The sequence below is a fragment of the Fundulus heteroclitus genome, unplaced genomic scaffold (genome assembly GCF_011125445.2).
Source record: "Fundulus heteroclitus isolate FHET01 unplaced genomic scaffold, MU-UCD_Fhet_4.1 scaffold_134, whole genome shotgun sequence".
NCBI lineage: Eukaryota > Metazoa > Chordata > Actinopteri > Cyprinodontiformes > Fundulidae > Fundulus > Fundulus heteroclitus.
Genome location: NW_023396546.1, coordinates 284,153 through 295,350, shown reverse-complemented (window position 1 = coordinate 295,350; position 11,198 = coordinate 284,153). Strand labels below are relative to the sequence as shown.

The window sequence follows — 11,198 nt, the reverse complement described above, 5'->3', positions numbered from 1 at the left end:
ATTTCCTTCTCCCCTTTTTCCACTTCATGTATTTATACTTCGTATATTTTTACTCCTCTTTTTCCACTTGGTGTATTTCTTATTCATGTTTTTGTACTTCCTCTTTTTCCACTTGGTCTATTTCTACTTGGTGTTTTTTTACTTCCTCTTTTTCCACTTTGTGTATTTCTACTTTGTGTTTTTTTACTTCCTCTTTTTCCACTTCATGTATTTCTACTTGGTGTTTTTTTACTTCCTCTTTTTCCACTTCCCGTATTTCTACTTGGTGTTTTTGTACTTCCTCTTTTTCTACTTGGTCTGTCTGACTGCAGCCGATAATGTTAAAACGATGAGGGGGAGGGAGGGGGGAGGGAGGGGGCGGGGCGGGGCGGCATGGGGCGGCGTCACCGGCAAAGCTTCACAACTATTGGCCAAGGAAAAGCTTTACAACTATTGGCCAAGGCCCAGCTATCCGGAAACGGTTACTGAGCACGAGTGCTTGCATTTTCCGTCCAGGCAAAGGTGTAGCGATGGCTAACTTGTGGAATGCCATAGCAAATGAACTCAGACAAGTTGCTGATTTGACAGAAGACAACACAGTTTCTAACGATTATGTTCTCTATCGTCTCGACTGCTTAACAGAAAGAATAATACTGTTAGAAGCAACCACCGAAGCAGATCTTGTCCCAGCCGTGTTGCAAAATTTGGACGAGGCAGCTCGCCGCTTGTACGACTCTGCTAACCCCAACGGTTTAGTTGGGAGGCCTCGTCAGCTGATTCCGATAGAGTTTATGGAAAGTCTTCTGCTTTCTGGTTTCACGGTTCCTGACATTGCAAGACTCATGGGTGTTAGTGAGAGAACTATTCATCGCCGGATGGCAGAGAACGGAATGAGGTTAGTTCATGTGGTTTTCCAAATGAATTATTAAAAATGTTTTTTTTTTATCTGAAATGGGAATGTCTTCCAAGCTGTGTTTTATCGTGTCATAAACACGGAACTAGAGCTCATTAGCATCTTAAACTATACATTTTACCATTTGTATTATTTCCTATATTTAACGGGGTAAACAAAAATAACTCATTGAGATTGAAATCTCTTTTTGAAGACTGACCTGGCCAAGAGGGCAACAAGAAGGCACGTCTATTTGTATAGCACAATTCAGTACAAAGACAGTTCAAAGTTCTTTATATAAATTAAACAATAAAATAGGACGAACATAAAAGCAGAATAAAAGCAAGCAATGATAAAAGCATGAATAAAACAAAAAACAGTTATGTTTATTTGTTTATATAATGCTTTTCATGTACAAAACAAATTTAAAAATATTAGAAACATCTATATACAGAGAAATTACAGACAAGAAACATTTGCAAACAAGGAATTAAAAGCAAATTACAAAGGTACTAGTGTAAGGTAAGCATGATTTATCATGATTTATCTAACATTATCTAAACATATCTAATGCACAATTCTTGTAAAGTAAACATTTTTAGAGATCTAAATTCTCCAAAAGACTGCATAATATAAGATTCTGACGTAGTAAGGATTAAGAAACATTTAAAAACAATTTCAGAGGTGAGGAAAGAAAAATAAAAAAAGACAAGTTCAGAACAACAGTCTTTGTTTATGTAACTTCTAGTATAGTTATCTGATAGAACCAGCCTTGAAGGCCGAAAATCGGGAGTCAAAATCAGATAATAACTTTTTTTTTAGGTCAAGCAGACAGAGTTTACTGTCTGTTTTGATTATACGTGTATATGTTTTGCTTGAGCTAGTTTATTGCCATAACCATTTTGAAAATGAATAAGGAAACGCAAGTGAGGCTCATCTTGGCTTCTTGGAGACGCGTCAAAGTACAAAAAACCTGTCAGACAGCAGCGGCTCTGTTGGTGGGTCGAAGTCACAACAGCAATTCCAAACACGTCGGTTTTTAACATGTATTTAAAACAACTCAGGGTTTCAGCATTTTTACCGTCTTCTGGCAGTTTATTCCAGATAAGTGGAGCATAGGAACTAAATGCTGCTTCCCCATGTTTGGTTCTGGGGATGGGGATCCAGAGGAAGCTGGAACTAGAAGACCTGAGTGGTCTGGGAGGGTTGATACACCGACAACAAATCCAGAAGATATTTAGGTGCTTGTTTTATGAAATGTTTATTTCAGGATCGGGAGAGATCAGCAAACACAAATAAGGACTCAAACACTGTTTCTGTTAGAATATAAGGCACACATTTATTATTATTCCCCACAGAATACAGCGCATCAAAAGAACAAGCTCTTCACACATGAAAAGTAGCAAACATTAAAGCAACAAGCTTTCAAACAGACGTGACGCTCAACAGATTCTCAGAATCAGCTCTTACCATTGACACGAACTGGGAACCCTCAGTCCTAGGTTAAGATCAGCGTTCACAATGCCGGTCCACACACGAACTCACGGCAGACTCACCGGGCTGAGGGGCAGTCTCCTCTTTATATAGTTGTAAACAAACAGTCAGATGTGGAGCGAGAGTGGCCATTTCTCACTCCACAGCTGCCCTGCCTCCCAAAACATGTTTCCCAAAACATCAACTGTTCCCAGCATCTCAGCAGTGTGTGAAGCAAAATAATATTGCAAACCCAGATAATAGCGCAAATATAAGCAAAATAAGGAATACAGAATCAGTCTTTCCCACAACACATTGTCATAGGTTCCCACCACAAGTTAAAACAAGTTATAGCAAAATAACACATGTTGTTCTTAGTTTTATGTGAGCAACATAACAGGCACGAGCAACTAACCAGTTTTCCCCAAAATACATAGTCAAAGAACAAAAATAACTCTTTAATATATCAGTGCTAAACCATTCTATATCCATTTATAGACTAACAGAAGTATTTTAAAGTCTATTCTCTGAGATCCAGGGAGCCAGTGTAAGGACTTATGAACCAGGCTGATGTGCTCTACTTTCACAGTTCTAGTGAGAACCCGGGCAGCACCTTTGTGAATTTTTGGAAGTTGTAATTCCTTCAGATTTTGTAATAAATGAATAAATCATTGTAATTGTTTTATGTGAAAACCGGAAAAACAAATAATGATCTATAAATGTCTTACTTATTGTTCGTGTCACTTTCATGTTATTTAAGCAACTTGATTACCATTTTCAAGAGTTATTATTCATTGCAGGGTGTCTGACTTACTGAACAACATGTCAGATGAAGAGTTGGATGCAGTTGTGGGGGAGATACTTTGCTACTATCCCAACACCGGCTACAAAATGATGATGGGCCATTTGAATGCCAGAGGTATAAGGATTCAAAGTAAGTTGAATGTTAACCATTTGTTTGGAAGTAGCAATGTCTAACATTGTGTTTAATTCTATATGCACTGATCAGGAATAACATTGTGACAGGTTGTAGTAAACAACAATTTACCGTGCAATTATTTGTTAGTAATGGTATGTGTTTGGTAGGTCTGGGTATCATCTAGGATGAGCCGATTCGATACGATTCTCATTACATAGGTCACGATACAATACCATTCTCGATATAGCTCAGCTTGATTTGACTCAAGTGTCAATATTTATTACTTTCGAATTAATGCTCAGTCATTCAATCAACAAAACCATCCAAATATTATAATTATTTTTATATTTACATTGATTTACATCCTGTTGTAAAACATACTATTTTACAACAGGAAAATGGAGTGCATTTTGGTTCATAACGCCCCCTACTGGTTGGGAGGTATATCATTATTGTAAGCCATAATATTGATATTAAATGTTTTAAAAATATATATATTAATCTTTGTATCGATTTTTATGCACAGCCCTAGTGTTTGGGCAGTGTGTTAAAAGTCAAATGTTTAAAGATGATGTTAGTAGAAAACATATTGTAAGTTTTGACAATTTAAGCAAGAAACATTAGTGCAATGTTAAGATTATGGATAGTACATTGAGTCGGACCTTTTGTAAAACAACAGTTTAAGATTTGTGTTTCTGGTCTGTATGTCTTGATTATTCTGTCTGCCATTTATTAGCTATCAACAGGTACCTGTTGTATAACATCCAACTGTTATCCCATTAAAATATGTTGCTTATATGTCACATCCATCCATCCATCCATTCATCCATTTTCTGACCCGCTTAATCCCTCATTGGGGTCGCGGGGGGTGCTGGTACCTATCTCCAACGTTCACCGGGCGAGAGGCGGGGTTCACCTGGACAGGTCGCCAGTCTGTCGCAGGGCAAAACACAGAGACAGACAGGACAAACAACCATTCACGCACACACTCACACCTAAGGACAATTTGGAGAAGCCAATTAACCTAACAGTGTTTTTGGACTGTGGGAGGAAGCCGGAGTACCCGGAGAGAACCCACACATGTACAGGGAGAACATGCAAACTCCATGTAGAAAGACCCAGGGTTGGATTTGAACCCAGAACCTTCTTGCTGCAAGGCAAGATGTTATGTCAGATAACAGGGAATAATAAAGATATTTACTGCATTACAAACAGCGGCTGCTGTATGAAACATATATCTAAATGTCAAAGTACATAGCTATGAAAGTATATGTAATTTGAAACTACATACTGTTATTAATAGGGATGTCCCAATCTGATATTAATACTTGAAAATATCAGCCTGCATCTCTAACACGTTTTATTCAGGGGGTTTCAGATGTATTGTTCATTGTAATGGAGTAATATTTGAAGTTTATTTTTTAACAAATTGGTCAATAACAAGTTGTCATTTGTCATACTTTCTGCTGTTGACATTTATTCAACCCTAACATCCCACCCTTGAAAATAAGTTACAGTATTCATGGCTCATGCTGACATCTTATTCTCTGAATATTGGGATTGGCCCAAACTTAAAGCAGTGATATTTGTTACATATTTGAGTTAAAAAAAGTTTTATCGCGACATCCTTTGTTATTAACTGAATTTGTGTTAATAACTTTTCTGTTTTTTTTAAAAGGAAGCAGAGTGCAAGAGGCAATGGTTCGTGTGGACCCAGCGGGGGTTTATATGCGCAACTTTCAGCTACAAACTGTGAGGCGCAGACGATATTCTGTTCCATCCCCCAACAGTCTGTGGCACATTGATGGAAACCATAAACTGATAAGGTATTTTTGCTTTTTTTTTTTTTTAAATAAAATAATCTGTTCTGTTTTAGAGTTTAATGGATTTGTGTATAAATAGATAGTTGGTAATTAATTTGAATAAGTCTTGAAACACCATGAGGCACTTCCTTTCCTATGTGAAACCAGTATATCCAAACAAAAATTGTGTGCATGTTGCTGTTTTTGCATTACACTAAGGGCCATTTTTAATTTTTCACCATGAAAGTCAGGACTGTAAGTTCAACAGTGAGGACATTTTTTCAGATGTCCCAATCAGTGTGTGTATTTTATAAATCTCTATATATTTTTAATTGTTAATTTTTTCCACAGATGGAGATTTGTGGTTCATGGAGGCATAGATGGATTCAGTCGTCTGATAGTATACCTTAAAGCTGCTACCAACAATCGGGCTTCAACTGTGCTTGAAAGCTTCCTTCAAGCAATTAATGAATATGGCATACCATCACGTGTCAGGTCTGATAAAGGAGGAGAAAATATTCAGGTGGCACACTTCATGGTCTCCAGAAGAGGCCAAGAAAGGAACTCGCATATTACTGGAAGAAGTACACATAACCAGAGGTAATCATGAACATCAGATGAAACAATTATGGAACATGTAAACATTTCTTATTGTTGTTTATTAAACTGCTTTAGAAATTAATATTTGGTCATGTGTTTAGAAGCAACCAAAGTATTCCATAAATGGAAACAAACCGTAAAACAAAAAAATCGGACCTGAATTTGGTGTTATGATGTAAAATAACAAACAAAGACAAAAAAAAAGGTTGCTCATTTAATACCCTTTATAAAAGTCTTTGTTGGTAACAGCACCTTATTTTGTTGTGACAGTTTAGTTTTGCAGGAAGGTGTTCTAAACAGTGCCCCATCCTTCGTATATTGTTTAAAACATCCAAGATCAAATGAGACATCCAAGATGATTTCATCCGGCTAAGCATGGTCCGGCTAATTGGGTTCTTCCAACACACATGTTGTTTATGATTAATATGGCTGGATTGAGTTATCTGAGATAACTGCTCATTCAAGCGTTTGTTTAAAAGGGGAAATGTATCGATAGTAGAAACAATGATCAGCAGCGCTCCTATTGGCTGTTCAGCATGGCCAAAGAACACCCACAGTTTTTCTCCCAAGGTTACGGAAGGTTATGCTGAATTCAAGTCATTACTTAAAATGACAGGGAACACCTTAGAGTCTGCTAATACCAGGACATAGGATTGGCAAAAAGCAGCAGACAAATTAAATGCGTAAGTGCTGTCCATGTTAGATGTAGGGCTGGACGATATAGGAAAAAAAGCTAGATAATTATTGAAAATATTTAAAAACAATATTTTGTGTGCAGCTCTGCATGGACATTTTATGATATTGCTAATAAAGAACAAAAACAAAATTTCAATTAAATCTTTATTTAACCAACTTTTATAACTATAACAGAATAAAAATAACTTAAGAGACCTGAGTTATGTTATTAAATAAAAATGATAAAGAATAAACTATAGTAACCAGTAAAATGACCAAAATAAATATACCAAATAAATAAAATAGCCTATTTAGGTGGGAATAGTACACTAGTTACTTCTCAGGTTTCATAATTGAGAGGCTGAGGTTCGAGGTTGTGGCGTGTAAGTTAAAAGCGCGCTTCCTAAATTGTGCAAAGGGAGCGCTGTTAGAGAAAAACTTGCGTCCCGGAACTTTATATTGCGGATCAAGAGTGGCGAGTAATTGTCTGAAGCCAGGTTTTTCAGCTGCAGACAACAGCAGCATATCCGCGGAGCCAGTGTGCGATTTGCAAAAAAAAAACAGAGGGGGGGATAATTTCAAAAGTTGTATTAATGAATCAAAGTTTTATTAATAATGGTTAGCTAGCAGGTGCTCTTTCAGGTAGCTAGCTAGATCCAGTAGGTTAGACTATTGTTTTTAAACTTGCGCCATCTACTGTCGGGACTCAGGAGTGGTTATTAATTTACTTTAACCGCTTTGAGCAGAAAATGTAATAATACTCTTTAAATACAAAAAACAAAATTAATTTACAAATGTGAAGGACACAAGACATGTATTAATATAAATCCATAATATTCAGGGGTTAAAGCAAAAACAATCAATTTGACTGAAAACATTTTCTAGCCAGCCCATATATTCCCGGGCCATGGGCGTCATTCCACCTTAGTAACCTCATTTGCTTATTGTAACAAGTTCACTTTAACCAAATCTGACAGTTCCATTGACAATTCCTGTATCTCTCCCACCTTCCAGCTTCAGAGCCTTTGCACCATCAAGGACAGCCCTCTGCATAATCTCCTTCACTTTCCACATCCATAACATCACCTGGTTAACTTTCATATTTGCAGCATCAAGCAAGTTCTTCCTTCGCACTTTTGCCAAACTGGTCCACAGTCCACTCACCTTTCCACTTTACAATTTCAAAACCCTCCATAAAATGCAGCTAATTCAAAATACAGCAGCTTGCATCATTACATCATCTTCTTCACACCTGTACATTAACTCTACTGTCACATTCAATATAAATCAATCCTATATACTCTGTGTCCCCACCTTTCGCTCATTGACTGCTGGAGATGGTCAACAGCCCCTCCACGGCCTTCTTTGTTACAGAAAAGCGCAGGTGGAATAATATTTATGATTTTTTTTAAACTTTTTCCAAATCAGCGCCAGTCAAACCGGGACATCGTTTCACATTCCGACCCTCCTTCTTCCTAACAAAAAAAAAAAAGCGCGTCATGCTAACTTAGCCGAGCTACAGCGTTACTCTTTCAGTTTTAAATAAAACATAACAGCAGCAGACACACTTACCGAGGGAAGTTGTTGTCAGCTGTTTTATGCACTGAACTTTTTGACCTGCTGGTTTACATAAATCCAAAGAAAACCTTTGACTACCGCTACTTTCATTCATGCATCTGCGGTCAGTTTGAGATGTTCTTCCAAAAGTTAAAATGATTGAACACCGATAAACCTCAGACTGTTAGATTTCCGCTTTGCAAAGACCCGCCCTACTCTCCTTCTGATTGGCTAATGTCCTAGCTCTGCCAGATTCCATTGGTTAAGCGCAGCTTCTGTTTAAAATCTTGAATAAGAAGTCTACACGGAATATTTTGCGTTCATTTTCCAAATGACGAAAGTCCCTCACAGCGACGGAGAACATTAAACCCCTGATAATATTACTTATTCAGATCAGAAGGGGGAGGAATGTATCTCCCCCAGGGATAAAACACGAATGACCAGAGGGGGGGAAAATCCCCCCCATCCCCCCCAGCAAATCGCACCCTGCGCGGAGCCGTGGCGGGGCTGCACAGCTCGTCGCGCTGCTGCGGGTGTGAGCTGCTTACGTGATGAAACAAGTTGGTTGCGTTACCAGACTTTGTTTTTACCGGTTCCTTGCAAGTTTTCCAAATCACTGTGGTTTATTTCAGTCAGACTGGTGAACTAGTATAACCCCATTTTGGGACCGTTTCCTCCGCCGCTCCTTGCTGCGACATATTCACGTGTTGTGGTTTGAGAGGGCGGCGCTTTGTGACGGCGTGCCTGGGTCCGCGATTACGATTGGTCGAGAGGAAGCAGTGACTGTAGCATCAAATAATATGATAGGCTGAAAGGAAGGAAGGAAAACTGTTTCTATATCGAAGTTTTATCGACCCTTTTTTTTTTGCTATCGCGCCACACCTCTATCGATCGATGTATTGTTATTGAATTATCGTCCAGCCCTAGTTAGATGTTTCTATCACTTTCTACAGTATGAATTTTTGCATTTTAATAATTTCATATTTACTTTGTTCTTTTATATCAGAGCCTCCAGGACCCACTAGAACATGGGGACAAGTAAAAGTGAAATACAACAATATTCTACAAAATGGTAGCCTTTAATTATTATACTTTATTTTAAAAAAGGACTTATGGCAACAGATCCAATATCGGTGTCATTCCTTAGACACTGGAAGTAAATGATGCGTGCAGACCGTGAATTTAAAAAAAAAAAAGTTTTAACAAAAAAGTTCTTCATTTTCCAAGTCATACACAGCTTACACGGTAAAAAACTGTATTGCTCCATGTCTAGATAATCCATCCATAGTTTTTTCTAATACAATATATGGCTCGACAGGAAGCAAGCCTTTCAAAGTAAAACTAAACTTTACAATAAAATACCCTGAACAAATCTTACTGAATATGATAAAAATAAAAAGCAAACCATCATACAAATAACTTAGTTTCTATTTATGGCTCCAACATCACTTTTTCTTCTTTAAAAGCCACTGTTAAATGATGTTTGTCTGTTTATAACAGCCACCAACAAAAATCTCTCTACAATTACACTGTCGCGCTGCGCTAAAGGATCCTGTCTATAGCGCAATACGCGATTAATTCGAAAAACTTTGCAAATTATTCTGGCTTCCTGCGATCTAATCCTGTTTACATGAAATAAGCCTGCTCTCGAGCAGGTTTAAATTTGCGCACATGTTGCCATGACAAAAAGTCCAAGATGATTTTCGAAAAACCAAACGATCCAAGATCATATGAAATCGTCAACAATCAAATTCAGCTAACTGAGTTAGCGACGTAGGAAGAACGGACCCCAGTTGAGATAACCAAGTTAAGGTCTTTTTGAAGTCCCCCACAAGTGGACAACTATTGAGATTCTTCATACTACTGTCAAAAATCTTACAAGTGGCACGTAGTTGTTGCAGACTTCTGTTTTCTCTTTTTTTTTATGCAACCCACAGGGGAAAATTGTTTCTGAAGCACCTTTAGAAATTATTTGTACTATTCCAAAATAGTGACATTTCAGAGTTATTTTACCAGCAGTATCACAAACAATGATAGCCTTAATTTTAATACTGAAGGGAATATTTTTTCACACATTGAACTACATCTGTTGTAGTGTGGTGTGGAGATTTTTTGGGACAGCTTTTGGTTTCAGTGAGGTTGTTTCTTTTTATTTTAAAAGGTTGGGCCATTGTCTTCTCTCTGTGTACAGGATAGAAAGGTTGTGGAGAGATGTGTACGGAGGAGTACTTGATCTGTTCTACACGACTTTCAGCAACATGGAGTCAGAAGGCTTGCTTAATCCTGACAATGACTTGCATCTCTTTGCTCTACACTGGACTTTCTTACACCAACTAAACAGACACCTTTACTTATTTAAAGAAGGCTGGAACAACCATCGCCTCCGCACTGAAGGGAACAGGTCTCCACAAGAGTTGTGGTCCCAAAACCAGCGAGAAGGTCAAGACCTAAACCAGGTCTGGATTTTATTTTTGGAAGTGTGTTAAAAATTTAACACCAAAAAAATTCTGTGATTTAACTTTTTTTGGGGTCATTTTGTAATGTTTAAGGTTGACCAGGATTATGGCATTGACTGGCAAGGTCCAAATGGCCACCATCCAGAGGGAGTGACGTTGCCCGAAGTCCAGCTTGCTCGGCCACTTACTGAGGAAGAACTTCAGAGACTACCAGAGCCCTCGGGGGGATTTTCCAGTGTTTTAAATGTGTATACTGGGGCTATTGATGCACTGAATGATATTTTTGATGGTATCTAATAAAGTCAGTCTAAATTTTACTTTTTTCTCCTGTGACGGTCAATTTAGTTAATAAAATTTCCCATTTTGGAATTAACAAAGTATTATTAAAATGAGTCATCACAGATGCTTCCAATTTTATTTAATTACTCAATGTTAAATCACAACATTATAATCCCTATGCTGTTAAGACATTTTGAAATAGTTTGAGATGCTAACAATTGTTAAATATAAAACTAACATACATTTATCCTGAAGCTACAAAATGAGATTTCATATGGTTTCCAGTACATTTTCTTGATTCTTCTACCGCTTTTACAAACTCCACCTATGAATTGATTGGATGTGATTATAATAAACCTGCAAGTCAGCACATTTAACAATATCAGATTGATATTTTGTTTTGAGTAAAAGATGCTGTGGCTAAAGTTTCTGATAATGCTGCTTGTAATATCATTATACATAGACGAAGACATGGGGAATCTACCTTCTTCTTAGCCTGCACAAAAAGTCATAGAAGGAAAATGTATATAACTACCTTGATTTGTTGCAAGTCAAATGCTATGAGC

At 37.6% G+C, this 11,198-nt stretch overlaps 1 protein-coding gene across 1 annotated transcript; it reads left to right on the top strand.

Annotated features, from left to right (window-relative positions):
* The first annotated feature begins 442 nt into the window (after positions 1 to 442).
* Positions 443 to 10,670, top strand: LOC110368072. Its single transcript, XM_036129070.1, has 6 exons — positions 443 to 874; positions 3,145 to 3,278; positions 4,942 to 5,089; positions 5,417 to 5,665; positions 10,089 to 10,353; positions 10,447 to 10,670. The coding sequence occupies exons 1-6, from the start codon at positions 510 to 512 to the stop codon at positions 10,648 to 10,650; spliced, it is 1,365 nt and encodes a 454-aa protein (XP_035984963.1). The 5' UTR covers positions 443 to 509; the 3' UTR covers positions 10,651 to 10,670.
* Positions 10,671 to 11,198: the final 528 nt, after the last annotated feature.

Bases quoted from the DNA above. Each gene is read 5' to 3' on its own strand.
- LOC110368072 (XM_036129070.1), top strand. From the start codon at position 510: ATGGCTAACTTGTGGAATGCCATAGCAAATGAACTCAGACAAGTTGCT. The intron at 875-3,144 runs GTTAGTTCATGT...TATTCATTGCAG, and splicing joins ATGGCAGAGAACGGAATGAG to GGTGTCTGACTTACTGAACA. The intron at 5,090-5,416 runs GTATTTTTGCTT...TTTTTTCCACAG, and splicing joins GGAAACCATAAACTGATAAG to ATGGAGATTTGTGGTTCATG.